At 33.6% G+C, this 20,141-nt stretch overlaps 1 protein-coding gene across 3 annotated transcripts in view; it reads right to left on the reverse strand.

Annotated features, from left to right (window-relative positions):
• ADAMTS19 (ADAM metallopeptidase with thrombospondin type 1 motif 19) overlaps nucleotides 1–20,141 on the reverse strand; it is a 248,812-nt gene that overhangs the window by 193,635 nt on the left and 35,036 nt on the right. For all 3 annotated transcript variants that reach the window (XM_017532489.2, XM_037739941.1, XM_037739942.1), the window contains exons 3-4: nucleotides 12,125–12,290; nucleotides 200–372 (exon numbers count right to left, since the gene is read on the reverse strand). In XM_017532489.2, coding sequence (XP_017387978.1) covers nucleotides 200–372; nucleotides 12,125–12,290 — 339 coding nt within the window. The remainder of the gene's footprint in view (nucleotides 1–199; nucleotides 373–12,124; nucleotides 12,291–20,141) is intronic.

A 20,141-nucleotide genomic window follows, 5' to 3' on the forward strand; every position in this document is an offset into this window, starting at 1 on the left:
TAACAAGATGAAGATTATCATTTTGATACTGCTTTTGAGATTGATCAATTTTTTATACCTTTTTTTTTTTTTTTTTGTTGACAATAAGAGAAAGGAATAGGAATGAGTTAATTTTAAAGAACTTCATTATAAATACTCACACATTTCTTCCTTAGAGTTTTCTTGAAAAAATTCCAAGCGCACTTTAAAGTTTGCCTACCATATTTAAGATGGTTAGAATGAATCTCCTGGCTGCATCTGCTCCATGATAGGAAACCATTGTTGAGTCTGCAACCACTACAGTTTCTATGTTGTATTCTTGAGGTAATTTGTATGAATATCGTTTCTCTCTTCTACTTTCTGCTATTTTTCTAGACCTAGGTCTTCCTTTATCTGCAACAGAGAATTGAAGTTTTCAATGTACCTTCATATTGACAAAGTGAATAATATTAAACACATGTAATAATTAGCAAAACCAAGTAAGTTCACTACACACATAAAATCTTAAAAGGCATTTGGCTTTGAACTATGAGTTTAGAATAAGACAGACTGAACTTCTCCCACTTATTAGCTCTGCCATTTTAGCAAACTAACATCACCCAGTCGGCCTCAGTTTCTTTATCTATAAAGTGGATAGTAATAACACCTACCTTCTAGAGTTGTTGATTGCTTATAATAAGATCACATTAGTTAAATTTCTAGCAAAGAGCTCCAGTATAAACAAAATAATTCAATAAATAAAAGATACTACAATTTTCTTCTTGACACCAATGGCAAAATAAAGGTCTAGTTGGAAGAAGTCCCTGAAGTGACTGCCCCACACATCCTAATTTCAGTCAGGTGCCCCTGATTACTAAATTACTATACATGAGTTACAAAGAATTCAGCTCCTCTCTTCTTCAGGATCTTACAGAAGTTACTGGGCAAAGAACTTCAACAACCATATCTCACAATAGGATATCTAAATGCCTAATAAGCATGGGAAAATGGTTAACCTCATTGGTCTTCACAGAAATACAAATTAAAACCACAATACATTAAATAAATTAAAATCCCTGGAATACGCTAAAATGAAAGACACTGACTGTATCAAGTGCCGACAAGACTGTGGGTACCACTAGAAGTCCCATATGCATATATGCTGAGAGATTTAACTGGAATAAACACTTTGAAACCTGGTTTGCAGGGTCTACTAAAGTTGAATATTTGCGTACCCATTAATCAATGATCTAAAATATATAGCCATCAGAATCACATACAAATTGCATGTACAAACTATTCAGAGTGGCACTAATTTTAAAATTCAAATAATCAATAGTATGTGGATTTAAAAAATGTTATTCATATAATAGAATACAATATAACAATGAAAAGGAACCAGCTGCTGTAATATGTGAAACTATGGATGAACCTCACAAATAATGAGGTTCATCCACATATTGCTGATGAAAAGAAGCCAAGTACAAAATATTAGGGACTATAGTGTGATTCCATTTAAAGACACATCAAAACCTGGGAAGAAATGGTGTTAAAAACCAAGTCAGTGAATATCTTAGGGTAGGGGAAATTAGACCCTGGATGTGGGCACAAAGGAGATATCTGTGATGTTGATATTTTCTTTTTCTTCTTTTTTTTTTTTTACTTTAATTTCTGGGATATATGTGCAGAAAGTGCAGGTTTGTTACATAGGTATACATGTGCCATGGAGGTTTGTTGTATGCATAAATGTCTTCTTTTGAGAATTGTCTGTTCATATCTTTTGCCCACATTTTTTTTCCTGTTTTTTTTTTATTATTATACTTTACGTTCTGGGGTACATATGCGGATCTTGCAGGTTTGTTACATAGGTATACAAGTGCTATGGAGGTAGTTTGCTGCATCCATCACCCTGTCATCTTTAGGTATTTCTCCTCATGCTATCCCTCTCCAGTCCCCCATCCCCTTCTATTTTCCTGACTTTTTGATGGTTTTTTTTTTTTTCTTATAAATTTGCTTAAGTTCCTTGTAGATTCTGGGTATTGGCCCTTTGTCAGATGGATAGATTGCAAAAATTTTCTTCCATTCTTTAGGTTACCTGTTCACTCTGGTGATAGCTTCTTTTGCTGTACAGAAGCTCTTTAGTTTAATTAGATCCCATTTGTCAATTTCGGCTTTTGTTGCCATTGCTTTTGGTATTTTAGTCATGAAGTCTTCGCCCATTCTTATGTCCTGAATGGTATTGCACAGATTTTCTAGAGTTTTTATGGCTTTGGGTTTTACTTTTAAGTCTTTAATCCAACTTGAGTTAATTTTTGTATAAGGTATAAGGAAAGGATCCAGCTTCTGTTTTCTGCATATGGCTAGCCAGATTTCCTGGCACCATGCATTAAATAGGGAATCCTTTCCCCATTGCTCGTTTTTGCTAGGTTTGTCAAAGATCAGATGGTTGTAGATGTGTGGTGTTATTTCTGAGGTCTCTGTTCTGTTCAATCAGTCTATATATCTGTTTTGATACCAGTACCATGCTGTTTTAATTACTATAGCCTTGTAATAGGTTGAAGTCAGGTAGTGTGACTTCAGCTTTGTTCTTTTTGCTTAGGATTGTCTTGGATATACAAGCCCTTTTTTGTTCCATATGAAATTTACAGAAGTTTTTTCTAATTCTGTGAAGAAAGTAAATGGAAGCTTGATGGGAATAGCATTGAATCTATAAATTACTTTGGGCAGTATGACCATTTTCACAATATTGATTCTTCCTATCCATGAGCATGATTTTCTTTCCTATTTGTTTATGTCCTCTTATTTCCTTGAGCAGTGGTTTGTACTTCTCCTTGAAGAGGTCCTTCATGTCCCTTGTAAGTTGTATTCCTAGGTGTTTTCTTTCTTTCTTTCTTTCTTTCTTTCTTTCTTTCTTTCTTTCTTTCTTTCTTTCTTTCTTTTCTTTCTTTTCTTTCTTTTCTTTCTTTCTTTTGCTTTCTTTCTTTCTTTCCTTCTTTCTTTCTTTTGCTTTCTTTCTTTCTTTTTCTCTCTTTCTTTCTCTTTTCTTTCTTTCTTTCTTTCTTTCTTTCTTTCTTTCTTTCTTTCTTTCTTTCTTTCTTTCTTTCTTTCTTTTTTCTCTTTCTTTCTTTCCTTCTCTTTCTCTCTCTCTTTCTCCTTCCTTCCTTCCTTCTTTCTTTCTCTTTCTCTCTTTTGTCCTCTCTTTTCTCTCTTTCTTTTTGACAGAGTTTCACTCTTGTTGCCTAGGTTGGAGTACAGTGGTGCAATCTTGGTTCAAGGGATTCTCCTGCCTCAGCCTCCTGAGTAGCTGAGATTACAGGCATGCACCACCATGCGTGGCTAATTTTTTTGTGTATTTAGTAGAGGCGGAATTTCTCCATGTTGGTCAGGCTGGTCTTGAACTCTCGACCTCAGGTGATCTGCCCACCTCGGCCTCCCAAAGTGCTAGGACTATAGGCGAGAGTCACCATGTCCAGCCAAGTATTTTCTATAGTCTGATCTCGGTGGTAGCTATCGGTTATGTTCAAGTTGGGAAAATTCAGCAGTTCCTAAGTTAGATTAGACAAAATAGATTTCAAGACAAAAACTTTAAGAGACAAAGAAGGTCACTATATAATCATAAAGGGGTCCATTCAACAAGAGGATATAACCATTTTAAATATATATGCAACCAACAGTGGAGCACCTATATATATATATGGTGCTCCAGTGTTGGTTGTATATATATTTAAAATGGTTTTACACACACACACACACACACACACACACACACACACACGTATATATATATATATACACACACATTCTCTCTCATTAGCCCTAATAATATTTTCTTTATATATAAAGAATATATTATTAGGGCTAATGAGAGAGAATGGGCCACAATACAATAATAGCTGGAAACACCCCACTTTCAGCACTGGACAGATCTTTCAGACAGGAAATCAACCAAGAAATATCAGATTTAATCTGCACTATGGGCCAAATGACTCTAATAAAAATGTACAGAACATTTTAACCAAGAGCTGCAGAATACACATTCTTTTCCTCAGGATATGGATCATTCTCAAGGAAAGACCGTATGTTATGTCATAAAACAAGTGTTACACCATTCCAAAAATTGAAGTAATATAATATTAAGCAGCTTCTCTGACCAAAATGGAATAAAACTAGAAATTGATAATGAGAGAATTTTGGAAATTATACAACTACATGGAAATTAAAAATATGTTCCTGAATGACCAGTGGGTTAATGAACAAAGTGAGAAGACAATTGGAAAATTTCTTGAACAAAGATAATGAAAACCAAAAATACCAAAGCCTATGGGATACAGCAAAAGCAGTATTCAGAGGGAAGTTTATAGATATAAGTGCCTACATAAAAAAAGGAAAAATCTCAAATAAAAAACCTAACAATGCATCTCAGAGAACTAGAATAGCAAGAGCAAACCAAACTTAAGACTAGAATAAAATAAGTAATAAAGATCAGAGCAGAAATAAATGAAATTGAAATAAAAAATACAAAAGATCAATAAAACAGAAAGTTTTGTGCTTTTTAAAAAATTTTTAAAGTTAAACAAAATTGACAAACCATTAACCAGACTTAGAATAAAAGAGAGAGGGTCCAAATAAATGAAATCAGAAATGACAAAGGAGACATTGCAACCAATACTGCAGAAATTCAAACCATCATTAGTAGCTTCTATGAGCAACTATATACCAATGTCAGAAAATATAGAAGAAATGGACAAATTCCTAGATATATACAACCTACAAAGACTGAACCAGGAAGAAATCCAAAATCTGAACAGACCAATAGCAAGTAATAAGATTGAAGCCATAATAAAATGTCTTTCAGTAAAGTCAAGTCTAGGATCCTATGGCTTCACTGCTGAAATCTATCAAACATTTAAGGAAGAACTATTACCAGTCCTAGTCAAACTATTCCAAAAAATGTAAAAGGAGGAAATACTTCCAAGGTCATTCTAGGAAGCCAGTATTACTCTGACACACTCACACACACACACACACACACACATGCACACACACACAAAACCAGAAAAAGAGACACATGAATTACAAAAAAACAAACAAAACTCTAGGCTAATATCTCTGATGACTACTGATGCAAAAATCCTCAACAAAATACTAGCAAACTGAATGCAACAATACATTAAAAAGTTCATTCATCATGACAAAGTGGAATTTATCCCTGGGATGCAAGGATGGTTCAGCATTTGCAAATCAGTCAACATGATATATCTTATATACAGAATGAAGGATAAAACCATATGATCATGTCAATTGATGCTGAAAAAGCATTTCACAAAATTCAACATCCCTTCAGGATAAAAGAACTAAAAAAACTGGGGGTAAATGGAACACACATCAACATAATAAAAATCATATGCCACAGACCCACAGCTAGTATCATACTAAATGGGAAAAAAACAGAAAGACTTTTCTCTAAGATCTATAACACAACAAGGATGCCCACTGTCTCCACTGTTATTCAGTATATTACTGCAAGTCCTAGCTAGAGCAATCAGATAAGAGAAAAATATAAAGGCATCCAAATTGGAAAGGAAGAAGTCAAATTAACCTTGTTTGCTGATGATACAATCCTATATTTGGAAAAACCTAATGACTCCACAAGAAAACTATTAAAACAGATAAATTCAGTAAAGTTGCAGAATACAAAATTAACATACAAAAATCATTAGCACTTCTATATGCCAGCAGTGAACAATGTGAAAAACAAATTTAAAAATGTAACCCCATTTACGATAGCCAAACATAAAACTAAATACCAAGGAATTAACCAAAGTAGTGAAAGATCTCTATAATGAAAATTATAAAACACTGATGATGGAAATAGATGAAGATAGCAAAAAGTAGAAAGATATTCCATGTTCATGGTTTGGAAGAATCAATATTGCTAAAATGTTTGTACTATTCAAAGTAATCTGCAGATTCAATGCAATCCCTATCAAAATACCCATGACATTCTTCACAGAATTAGAAAAAACAGTCCTAAAATTTATGTGAAGTCACTAAAAGACCCAGAACAGACAAAGCTATCCTCGGCAAAAAGAACAAAATTGCATGAATCACATTATTTGACTTCAAATTGTGCTACAGAGCTACAGTAACGAAAACAGCATGGTACTGCTGTAAAAACAGCCGCATAGACCAATGGAACATAACACAGAACCAAGAAACAAACTCACATACATATAATGAACTCATTTTTGACAAAGGTACCAAGAACATACACTAGGGAAAAGATAATCTCTTTAATAAATGATGCTGGGAAAACTGAATATCCATTTGCAAAAGAATGAAACTAGATTCCTATCTCTCACCATTCACAAAAAATAAAAATGGATTAAAGATTTAAGTCTAAGACCTCAAACTATGAAATTATTACAAGAAAACTTTGGGGAAAATCTCCAGGACATTATTGGTCTCAGCAAAGATTTCTTGAGTAATACCTCACAAGCATAGGCATTCAAAGCAAAAATGAACAAATGGGATCATACCAAGTTGAAAAGCTTCTGCACAATAAAGGATACAATTAACAAAGTGGAGACAATACACATAATGGGAGAAAATATTCGCAAACTATCCAGCTGGCAAAGGTTTAATAACTAGAATGTATAAGGAGCTCAAACAACTCCATAGGAAAAAATCTCATAATTCAATTAAAAAAATAGGCAAAATATTTGAATAGACATTTCTCAAAAAAAGACATACAAATGGCAAACAGTCACATGAAAAGGTGCTCAATAACATTGTTCACCAGAGAAATGCAAATCAAAACCACAATGAGATATCATCTCACCCCAGTTAAAATGGCTTTTATTCAAAAGACAAGCAACAACAAATGCTGGCAAGGATGTGTAGAAAAGGGAACCCTTGTACACTGTTAGTGAGAATGTAAATCAATACAACCTATAAGCTATGAAGAACAGTTTGAAGGTTCCTCAAACACTAAAAATAGAGCTACCATATGATACACCAATCCTACTGCTGGGTATATAACCCCCCAAGAAAGGAATCAGTGTATCTAAGCAATATCTGCACTTCAATTTTTTTTTTTTTTTGCAGCACTGTTTACAATAGCTAAGATTTGGGAGTAATCTAAGTGTCCAACAGCATATGAACAGATAAAGAAAATGGTGTACTTATATACAGTGAAATATTATGCAGCCACAAAAACAATGAGATCCAGTCATTTGCAGCAACATGAATGGAACTGTAGATCATTATGTTAAATGAAGGAAGCCATGCACAGAAAGATAAACATGACATGGTCTTAATTATTTGTGGGATCTAAAAATCAAAACAATTGAACTCCTGAACAAGAAGAGTAGAAGGATGGTTAGCAGAGGCTGGGAAGTGAAGTGAGGGGCACGATGGTTAATAGGTACCAAAAAGAGTTAGACTGAATAAGACCTACTATTTGATAGCACAATAGGGTAACTACAGTTAATAATAACTTAATGGTATATTTTAAAATAACTTAAAGAATGTAATTGGATTGTTTGTATCTCAAAGCATAAGTGGTTGAGGGGGATGGTACCCTGTCCACCATGATGTGCTTGTATCACAGTGCATGACTATGTGAAGACATTTCATGTACCTGATAAATATATACAACTACAGTGTACCCACAAAAAGGTTTGAAAATAAAAAGAGGATACAAATACTACCTACCTCAAAGGATTATAGAAAACATAAAAATAAAATAACACATATAACATAACTGCATGCACTGGCCCATGATATGTTTTATAGAAATGTGTTTTTATTTTTCTTTTATTTCATTTAGAGATGGGATCAGGTCTCACTCTGTCGCCCAGGCTGAAGGACAGTGGTGTGATCATTGCTCGTGGCAGCTTTGAACCCTTAGGCATAGGTGATCCTTCCACCTCAGCCTCCTGAGTAGCTAGGACTACAGGTATACCACTGTGACTGGCTAAACAATTGTTCTTATTATGATAATAAAACAGAAGTGTCAGAAAGAAATGATGGCAAAATATCAGGAGGTATACAACATTATTCAGACTTAGAGGAAGAAAGAGCAGAAGGTTAGATTAACACTTTTTTGTTTGTTTGTTGTTACTTGTGTTTTGGTTGGGGGGTTTACTTTTAATTTTCAAGTGACTAGGTAAATAGTTGGGGATATCAGAAGAGGAGTTTGGAAGGAGAGATGATGGGTTCAGCTGTAGATTTATTAAGTCTGAGATGCTTGAGGACTTCTGAATAGAAGTTACTATTACATATATTTGTGAGTCAGGAGAAAGATTGAAATGGAGACATTTTGGAATTAATCAATGTAAAGCTGAACCCACATTGGCTTTGGATTATATCACCCTGGGAAGGGTGAAAGTAGGTGGAATGAGAAGTAGGAAAAAAAAGGAAGCCCTGAGAAATGCCTGCATTCAAGGATAAACAGATGGAAGAAGACATTCCCATAGAAGAGACAGAGATGGAGATGTAAGAATATAAAAGGAGAGCTAAAACAGGAACCAGGGGGATCGTTTACAAAATGAGAGGCTTTTTATCTGTACCAAGAGTGGCAGATAGATCACATAAGAGAGAGTTAGAAAAGTATGCCTCCTTCAGTGTCCCAGCTGAAGCTATTTTGGCCCCAATCTGTCAGATTCCTGTGTCCTTATTCTCATTCAGATAGGCTATGCGGGAGATTCTAGGTTTCTAAATAATCTCAACTTCACAGTAGACTCTGCCATGTAAGTTATCCATTGTCTGTGAAAATCATTCATATTGAAGTAATCTTTTTATTAAGTTGCTCCCTTTGATGTTTTTATTATATGCAACTATGCAGAGCTCATTCTTCATCTCCTAAATCTTTAGACCATATTGTATCCAAATGCATGTATAGAAACAACACAATTGATACTGTATACTTCCAGTCAGAGAAGAAATGTAGAAGTATTAACCAGTGCTCAGTGTGTGTGCTCCATAATGCCCTCCACAGATTGACAATGATCTCTACAATACTTATGATGGAGTATGGGATCTAGTTCAGTGGTCTGGTTAAGTCAGCTCAAGTCAGCTCTTAGAATGGAGATGATCAGGAGGCTGAGGCAGGGGAATCGCTTGAACCCGGGCAGTGTTCAAGGATGCCTCTGACTTAAAAAAAAAAAAAAAGGTGATGATCTCTACATGTCTACATCCTGCCTAAACCTTTATCTTCAACTCCTTAAATATCTTTTCTTTTCCTACTGAGTCTTAGACATACTCATACATTTATACCAAAATTTTAAACAATACAAATTGATAATGTCACTTGAAGACAAAGTGCTTACCAGGGCATACAAATCCCTTCATTTTCTAGCCCATGACTACTTTTCCGGGACCATGTCTTATCAAGTACAGAAACCTGGTTTCCACTCCCCTGATTGATGCCTTCTCATGCCTTTACACTTTTTCATGTGTTGTTCCTTCTGTCTGAAATGTTCTTGCCCCATTAACATGTAACAACAGGCACTAAAAACTTCATGTTTCTCATTTTTCATACATAATATCACGTAATTCTGAGGACAGTCTTGACGTTCAAGTATTAATACCCCCATTTTGTATATAATAAGTGGACCTTTTGAGAGATAAACTAAGCTTCCCAAGATCACACAGAGAGAAGTAGCATAGGGATATGAACACAGGCAGTCTGATCCCGAAGTTCGTGATCTCAACCTGGACTCTGTTCTCTTTTCTCCCTCTAGTCTTAATCAAGTTTTACTTGATCTTTGAGACTCAGTTGTCATTTTTAGGAGCTAGGGATCTTGTATAATATGTCTATGGTGTAATTGCTGATTTACCAGTTTGTTAAAATAATATATTGTTTGCCTCTTGAGAATAGAAACCGTGTCATTTATCTCTGCATTCCTGTGAGGTGACTGGTTGTGCTTACATTAGAAACAAAAAAACCAAGTTTCAAAAGTAATGGGAATTGCTCAAGACTCCCTAGGCTGGAGTGAGACTGAAGCTGGGCCTTGAACCTGAGGCCTCTGACTCTCAAACTCATGTGCTTTCCCCTCCTTTACAATACGTTGAAATACAATAACACAACAAACTCATTTTAAAACAGGAAAATCCCTGTTTGGAAAACTATATAAGCAATAGATAGAAGCATAATCTACTTAAAATCTTTAAAAGGTTAAGAGAATACAAAGACCACGTTGAAGACAAGCAAACTTAATCATTTCATTTTCCAGAGACAAATACTGCAACATTATCAACATTTGGACCATGTTATTAATTTGTTAATATATCAGCCTGAAGTAAGAAGAGAAGGGCTACAATTGGACATATCAGTACAAGTAAATATTTTGTTTCACAGATTGCTAATTTTAAAATGATTTTTAACATTCTGAACCCTCAAAAGGCATCTGAAAATAGGTTAGTTTGGTAAATCATTTAGCTGATAATAGCTTAGCACTCCTCACATGCAAGATTTGGTCCAAGGAAGTCAACATTTACATGTAACAATCATGCCTACAAAAAAACATATATCAGAAATTTTATGTACAACGTTTGCCAAATATGAACTATATATGTATGCTTTATTAACCTACTACAATTCAGAATTTTCTGAAAATCTTTCCTATACACATAATGGCATAAAAAGTCTGCTTTGTGTCATCAGAGTAGATGAGTAATTAGAACAGCTGGAACTTAACAATGATTCAAAAGTTACACAGTGCAGATTTCCAGTATAACTCATACAAAGTAATCTACTTAGATGGACTAAATCCAAACTGTTGTTGTCATTTTTATCATTTCCCAATACAGAAGCTTTTGCTTGTTCATAATTCTGACTTTTGTTCAGCTGATTTTGTCTTCTTTATATCTACAGTGTTTGTAATAGAGAAGAGGGATATGTCTTATTTAAACTGGCTTGATGGTGGGCATGGAATACTGTGATGTGGAGACAGACTCAATTAACTACTTTTGATGATGACGCCTGTACAGACTGACATCATGAGTTTTTACAAAAGAAAATAGAAGTAACAGATTAATTTGAGATAAATATATTCTAAATAGAAGCATAATTTTTTTCTAAATCTGAACACCCTAGACAATTGATGATATAGATATCCTATTGTCTCCACAAATGTGATTTATTGTCACCATGCACATATCTAATCTTGCCTCAAATACCATAATAAATTTTAGAATTGATATCTTGATACAAACTACATGGACAATTAAGATCTGCAAGTCAAATTTTAAAGTCCTTAAACTGAAAAATGTTTAATAAATTCATATTTTCTCAGATTCTAATTAGAAATATTTCTTAGATCAGTAGATACCCTGAGATATCTGGATTCCATGTATAGAGATTTTTCCTAGGAAAACTTTTAATTTTTTTTTAAATATTAGCTATGACTTTCAGATCCTATTTATGTAACAGAAATCATTCATTTTCCTTACCATTCTTGCAAACACCACAGATCTCTGCCTAAAAGAAGTAAGAAAGTACATGAAATAGTCACCCTTATTTTGCTCCTGTAAAGAACTGGCAGACAAAAAGAGCCAAGGATTTGATGTTTGGGAATGTTTATGAGCCTCTGAAAAGTTCCAGACTTAAGGGATTTGAATACTGAGAACAAAATTCAAACATATAAATCTTATTCTTCTTTCTATTCTGCAGTTAATTTTAAGCTCCAAAATGTTTTAGATGGGAAAAAGAAAATTTATAAAAAGAAAGAAAGAGAAGAAGAGGATGCTTCTAGTCCAAGTAAAGAGATATCTATGATGCTTTCATAGCGGCAGACTAAAATAAGGCTATGAGCTCACAGTATTCAGTTTCAGGGTATCTGGAATTCTCTGTGTCATTTCTATTCCAGTAAAGTGAACAGTATCCCATGAGGAACACTTTACAATTCAAGAAAAGTATAGGATATGTTATATGTTAATCCCTAAAGTCCTCTTGAGTTTCTACTTTTTGATATTAAAATGTAGTGCTTCATAAGAAACTAAAAGATAATCCTATAATTGATACATTTAATTGTTATTAACCAAAAGATTCTACATTAAGAATAAGTAAAGCTAGTAAATAGATGAGAGAGAGAGAGATTTTTTCAAAGTAGTCATCTCAAATTGAATGTTTACTTAAACTCTTTCAGGAGAAGGCATTTACCTGAAATGATACCACAGTAACGACTGTGAAGAGCTGACTTCTTTGTGACTTTTTCCTCCATGGACCTTTTCTGCCTATATACACGGTGTGGGTGACCTGTTATGGCCATTGTATCATTGAGTGGCTCAATAAATATGAAGTCTTCATTGAGCTGTATAAATCCCATCTGGAATATATAACACAAAAATATATGTAAGAAATACCATTTGAAAAAATAATTTTAGATGTTTCCACTCATACATTGTTTTTGTTAACAAATGTGCCTAGTCTTCTAGTGAAACTAATTTAGCAACCCCACTAGTAAGGTAACTATCTTCCCATTTTATTACTTCATCTTTATGTACTTTATTGCACTAGCATAAACTTCATTTAGTTAGTCTTAGCCTGTGTGGGTGGGAGGCTAGATGCCAGCAACAGATGCACAGTAAAAATTTTGGAATGTTAAAGGCTCACTTTGGGAGACCCATGGGGTCACTTACATGTACAGCATTTACAGAAAGAACAGTACAGTTTTTAATTGCATACATGACACAGTCCAACTTTTTGACAATCATTATTTAATAAAGTAATTCATGTAACATATTAAGGCAAATGCAAGAAGCATCAAAAGTAATATATAAAATATTATTAAAGCCTTCTATATATTTTTAGTATATATTATACTAAAATACTATATATTTTTAAAGCCTTTGAATAAGTTAGAGAAAAATGAAGCACTTACATCAACAAGTTTCATTTCACATAGTGACATGTTTTAAAAGTCATCCAATTATTAGACAGAGGGTTAAAACTGTAAAATACAGTTATGATCAATTAAAAAGTACTTATAATAAGTAAGTATACTTGTTATATTTTGAGGCTAAGCCTAGTCATTTCTTTCTTTCCTTTTTTAGAAAGTAAATTTACATTATAATTAGGAAAGTGTTCCACATGAAAGAACATGCTATGACTTGATCTTTTTCATTTTTATTATTTAACTCTCCATAATTAATATATGGTAGCATGCATTCAATTATATTATCTCTTTAGCAAATGGTTTTGAAGAAATCATATATTAAAACCTGTATTACTCATACCCAATCTGCTAACATCAAAGTTCTCAATTCTGTTTTGAATTATCAATGTGAATTTTATGTATATTTCATTTCAATTTGATCCATATATAAGTAGCACAATGATAATACAATTATTTTCTAAAGTGAAAATTTTAAAAAGAAATGAAAATGTATGTTTTCTTTGGAAGTATAGAAGAAATTTTTTTAAAAAAATTTTCAATTATTAGAGAGTATTGCATCTTCCATTGCCAATATTTTACCTCATTTCATTCTGTACCAAATAAAGTAAATTGAGAGTAAATATTAAAATCCCAATCAATCTCATTTTATTGAATGAGTTTTATCATTTAAGAACTACAATAAGCAATTTTATCACCTTGATTGGTCCCCCTCCTCTTTCTCCCTTTCTCTCTCTCTGCCTCTGTTAGTTTCCTTACGTCTCAAGCTCTCTCTCTCTGACACACACACACACACACACACACACACACACTCTCTCTCTCTCTCTCTCTCTCTCTCTCTCTCACACACACACTCACACAAATATTAGGATGGGGGACAATTATTTGTGTAATTTTAATATGCCTTCAAATATCTTCAAATAAGTTCTTTCATTTTCCATAAATACTTTACTTCTCTTAATCTGAAAGTAGCTTGAATTTTAAGATAAGTACATCAAATCCAGCAGTTTTTCCCTTGAGCTTAATTTAATGAGAAACAAGAAAATATTAAAGATAAAATTATTAAATAATGGTCATTAAAGATGTAGTACATCTACACATAAATTGAGAATAGATGGTGGTATGTTACGCATTATTGATCTAGACTAAAAATAAATATATTATTCTTATAGATTACTGTAATTCTGAGAGTCACTAAGTTTTCAAGGTTGCTAATAAAACTGGCAGCGAGGCTGATGATTAAAATACTAATTATGATGCTCAGCACAGCTCAGGCAACCGTGCTCAGTTTATGGAAATCATAAATTTCAACCAGGTTATAAACATGGTTAGATTTATAACAATAAATGATATAAAATTTAATTGCTTACTATCACATAAAATTTAATGACTCCAAGAACAGATTCTGAACTGGGTTCATAACTTACTGCTAGCTATGTAACTATGAGAAAGTTATAGTACCTTTATCCAAACCTCAACTTCATAGGGTTATTTGGAGGATAGCTTTTTTAAAATACGCATATTTTAAAAATACAGCCAGGAATGGTGGCTCATGCCTGTGATCCCAGCATTTTAGGAAGCCGAGGTGGGCAGATCACGAGGTTAAGAGATTGAGACTATCCTTACCAACATGGTGAAACCCTGTCTCTACAGAAAATACAAAAATTAGTTGGGAGTGGTGGCACACACCTGTAGTCCCAGCTACTTGGGAGGATGAGGCAGGAGAATTACTTGAACCCAGGAGGCAAGGTTGCAGTGAGCTGAGATCACGGCTACTGCACTCCAGCCTGGTGACACAGAGAGACTCCGTCTCAAAATATAAAAGTTAGAAGGAACAGAAAGCAATGCTCTTACCATGGGCAATGCTCTGATAATGGGTAACTAGTCAATAAGTATTTTCTGTTAATTTTAACAATAAAGTCAATCATAAATATAAGTACCCAAACATTTTGAGTATAGGCTGAAAAACTCACAGAGTTCAAAGAATCTAACTTTATTAAGTTTTGTATCTCTGTTAGCATGTAAATTATTGTCTGAAATAAATTATATTATTGTTTTGTTAGGATTTGGAAGCTTCTTTATTATATAACATTATCTCTTGTATTAGAATTGTATGTACAGACATTTTTAAAAACAAGAAAGTTACTTTGAAACAGGAAAAAACAAGTTGGAATAATTATAAGTGGTGACTCATTCATTCAATACATGTTTATAGTCTGACCACTGAGTTCCAACTCAGTTCACTCTGGGGCATATTTAGCATCAAGAGTCACACCATGAACTTTCTATCTCGACCTTTCATACTATCCTATGGCCACAAAATGCCCTAGCATGAAAATGTGTCATTCAAGATACTGGCTCACATTAAAGCAGAATTATAGAATTTCTTGAGGTTTTCTGTGTCCCCTCAAAGGGCTAACATTTTCCATTAAAAAAATGTTCTATCTGTACCGTGATTGTACAGGCTATCTATATTAACCTCTCTGCACAAGTGCCCCTGTGCTGGGTAACCCACAATTAGGCAGTCTGTGCTTTAATGCAAATATTGTCCTCTGAATTTTAGCAAGAAATAAAATGAATATGGCACAATGCGTTATCTAAAATAAATGCCAAGTATATAAGTGTTTTTCATATTTTCCTTTAAAAATTTTTCAAAATAACTAACTCACTTGAGGCATTTCATGTAAATATCTAGATGCAAAATTAACTTTAACAGTTGTTTTCTAACTTATTTCTATCATAGGCATTTTCTCACATGATGACTGCTTGTTCTTTTGTCATTTAATGTTATTTGATTTCTCAAATTAGTAAGAATTTCCATATTTTGCAATTTAGCATTGCTTTTGTAGAAATAAGCTACCAGTCATTTCTTTTTTTTAACTGGTTGAAATGTCTTTTTCCCTATTTATGTGTCTCTATGCTTTTTAAATAACCATTAACTTCTATCTCCAGGTAGATGTGCTGACACTAACACAAACTTCTAATCGAAACCTAAAATTTGATTTGGTCAATGTGCAGGGATGTTTATATATTGTTGCTTTACCTCATTAAATATAAATGGTTCATCTGTTCAAATTCATATTAATTATGGGCTATTAAGTAGATAAATCCTAAAGCACATAAGACCTAACTAAAAAGTTAGAAGGAACAGAAAGCAAAATGGTACTTCCCACTTCTACTGGGATGACTGTTTCGCTTCAACTATCTCACTTCCAAATCACTGACATAACCAAAATACGTCTACAATTATCTGAAGTTTTCTCTTCATTCTTCCATGCTCCTTTCTTGCAATTTTCTTCAAGTTCCAGAGTTTCAGTTTTTTAGATAAAATTTCAATGACATGGCTTAAGGAATTTTTTTGAAGATCAGTAGAACAAGTACGTATTGAGCATTCATTAAGTACTAAATATCGTAAGAGTCGTGATAAAATCCTATTTTAAAAAAATATGATCCAGCAATTCCACTTCTGGCTATATATTCAAAGGACATGAAATCAGATGTGAAAAAGAGATCTGCACCCTTATGTTTATTGCAGTAGTATTCACAATAGTCAAGATGTGGAATCAACCTAAGTGTCCATTAACAGATTAATGGATTAAAAAATGGTGTGTGTATGTGTGTGTGTGTTTGTGTGTGTGTGTGCGTGCGTGTGCATGTAGACAGAATACTATTCAGACTTAACAAAGAAGAAAATCCTGTCATTTGTGATGATATAGATGAACCTGAAGGACATTATATCAAGTAGAATAAGCCCGATATAGAAACACAAATACTGCACAATCCACTTACATGTAAAATCTAAAAAAGTCAGACTTGTAGAAGCAGAGGGTAGAATGGTGGTCAGCAGAAGGAAAGGGAGTTTGGGAAGGTGTTGGTCCAAGGATCCAAAATTTCAGTTAGACAAGAGGACTAAGTTCAAGAGATTTACTTTACAACGTGGTGACTATAATTAAAAAATGATGCATTATATATTCAAAAATTGTCAAGAAAGTGGATTTGGATTTTAAATGTCATCACAAAACCTGATAAAATATGTTCATTTGTGATGTACATATTTGTAATTTTTGTCATTTAAAATAATTTAAAAATATATAGTATATCACAATAACTACATGTCCTATGTGCTGCTGGACTTGTGAAAGGTGAGAGATCATTATAAATTCAGGATATGAGAAAGGTCCTGAGGGACAGCAGGATTTGCATAAGACAAGGGCAAGGATGCTCCTTATAGAGGAGGGATTCTAAGCGGGGGCAAAGAAAATGGAGAGTCTAGGCAACAGTTAGAAGATGTTTGGCTTGAGCAGAGAAATAGGAAAATATGGTCAGAAAATAAAATAAACTCTTATAATTAAAAAAAGACATGTTCCTGATGGGACAAAGAAAGCCAATGTCTTAAATATCTTAGGATATAAGTCTATTGTCCCAATATAAGGTACATCCAAGAATTAGTGAGACACTAGAAGGACAAGAAGTGTTTTGTTTTCAACACTGATAACAGAAGTTGTTTAAAGTCTTTGGCATCAGTATATGCTTTTTAAAACATTTTAGACAAATATCTGATATAGTACATGATCTGAACTTCTATGTAAGTTTGTCTTTATTTTCTTAAGTATTTTCTCATAAGGTTATAGTGTAATAAGAGATCTCATTAGGTAAATAAAGCATTATATAGCCTCAAATGATATAGGGCTAGGCATAAATTATAATGTCATGTTTTTCTTATGCTATATTCAAATAAAATATCATTTTAGTATTAAATGGGATAAATGGGAGTGATTTATCATGCATTTGTATATTCTATATCTACATATAAATCTGTATAAAACTACACTTCTGATACCATATCTATTCTCTTATCATCTTAAATTACTCTTCCTGATGATTCTTTTAATGTTTCCACTGTATATTTACAAAGATAAACTCAAAATCCTTCATGAAGATATATGAAGCCTATAAGTTATGAGAATCTCTCATCTACCTTTCCAGTTTTACTTTGACCACTCAAACTTCATATATAACAATAATAGACAAACTTTTACTGTGTGAACAAATATATTTCAAAATAACCTTTAGTTGCATGATTACAGCTTGACATATTGCACATACTGTCTTCTCTTTCCAGAATGTCATAGTGCCTGTGAAGAGCTATCAATTCTTCAAAATCAAGCAGATGCTGTCCTTTCTCCAAAGTAACAATTGCTTTCCCTATCTAATTCTACACCAGACATTTTCTGTTGTTGCACTAATATGTCTACTATGGTTATAGTTTCATGTCTCTCTGATTAGATCATGAGCTACTTGAGGCTTTGGAATAATGCTCATCTTCATGCCTTTAATACATAAGGTCTAGTATATAACAGGTGCTCAAGGAATGTTGTTAACTCAATGTAGTCTTCCTTCTTAAGATAACAGAAAATGTATCCGTCACTGCTCTGAAGAGCAGGTATTTACTCCACCTGGGATTTTGTAGGTGGAAATTAGAATTTTATTTCCTCCACTGGTCATTTCCAGTGTTGGCTTCCTTGGGTGCTCAGGTAGTATCTTTAGAAAAACTTTTCAGATGACCACATTGTTAACATCATTCCATTTTCTTTCCTAGCCAAAGGGCTCCAAAGAGAATCATAAAACTCCAATGATAGAAGAAAAGTTGGAAATCATCTGAGCATTACTGTAGTTTTAAAATAAAGAAAATCAATCCTTAGAAATATTGCAATATACAGAGAGCTAATGTGAATGTCAGGATAGAGTGTAGGCTTCCTAATTTCCATGTTAATTTTTGGTGTTGATACATTATGCTATCTTTGCTTACTACCTACACTCTACTTAAATTTTTACTTATATTCTAGTCCCCATTTCCAAATCCCCAGACTCCAGAAATTGTTCTGAGGTTGCCTATGATTTCCTTTTTATTCCCCTCTCTGTGGCATTTGATCCTTGCCCACTTTTCTCCTCTTTGAATTTCCACAACCCTGGTTCTTTTCATCTCTGGAAACTATTTCTGTTCCCTAAACACGTCATGTTCCTCATCCCAAGGCTGGATTTTGGTAAACAATTGTTCTCTGCATCTATCATACTCAGTGGTTTGATAACCTCCTTTATGGAGATGATTCCCAAATCCCCCTGACTTGTAGTCCACTTCCTCCCTTCAAGATTCACCCTCCTCTCCCATTTCCCTTGTTTAATTTCAGTCATATCATCATTCTTTCCACCTTAGTATCACCCCTCTAAGTTTGTATATCTGTTTATGGCTCTACCTTTTTTTAGTTACCCCAGCTAAAAATTATATTGACCTTTGCTCTTTCTTTTTCAAGCCCGTTTAAAACTATTCATATGAAAACAATAAGATAATAATAGGCATGTTTACAAGGATTTTATATGTATTATTTAATTTATACACAGAGCTTTGGACACATGCTAATTTCATCAATTTTATAAATAAAAAACAAAGTGAGCTTCAAAAAGATTTAATATGTCCTAAGATCACAAATCAGTATGTGGTGAAGACAGGAATCAAAGGAAAGGCTGTCTGGTTTCAAGCACATGCTGCCTTTGTGAAGCTTTCTGCAAAAGGGTAGGCCTGCCATATGAGTGTTATTTCAAAAAAATCCTCATCTTTAAAAAATTTTACACTAAGGATTTGGATGTCAAGCATAACACCTCACAGATGGTAGATATCCAAAATTTGATATCAATAGCCAGGCCAGGCCTCATCTCTCCCAAAGCAGAAGGCAAAAATACTACATTAAGGCTCTGAACTTATCTTGCCAGACTGTTGTATGTGATCAGACTTCTTGGCTGCCAAAGGCACATTGGCTTTCTAAGTGGGCTGAGGTTTCACCTCCAGGCCTCCTTCAGCAGTAGATGCCCCAGCAATTCTCCCATGGCAGACTTGGTAGAATATTTCAAGGTTTTTGTTTTTCTTCTTCCATTCTTTAATTCTCTTTTCTGTTTTCTTTCCTACAAATATTTTCTAATCATACTACTAGAATTTTAAAATAGTGGAACATTTAAGAAATATGGTTTAAAAAATTCTAAATCTTGTCAAACAGGATAATTACATATGAATATATGTATATATTTCTCTAGTCAATTTACCTACACATATATACTCATATATGTATTGGTGTATGGGCATACGTTTGTGTGTATAGACAGGCATACATATAGTAGAGTTTTATATTCTACTTTGTCCCATTTAAGAAAAGCTTGTTTTTTATAGCATTATGTGATCTTTATAAGTGTGTCTTTTAATTGCCAAATAATAGTGTATCCTCTAAGTATATC

This window comes from Cebus imitator, unplaced genomic scaffold, assembly GCF_001604975.1.
Source record: "Cebus imitator isolate Cc_AM_T3 unplaced genomic scaffold, Cebus_imitator-1.0 Scaffold76, whole genome shotgun sequence".
Classification (NCBI taxonomy): Eukaryota; Metazoa; Chordata; class Mammalia; order Primates; family Cebidae; genus Cebus; species Cebus imitator.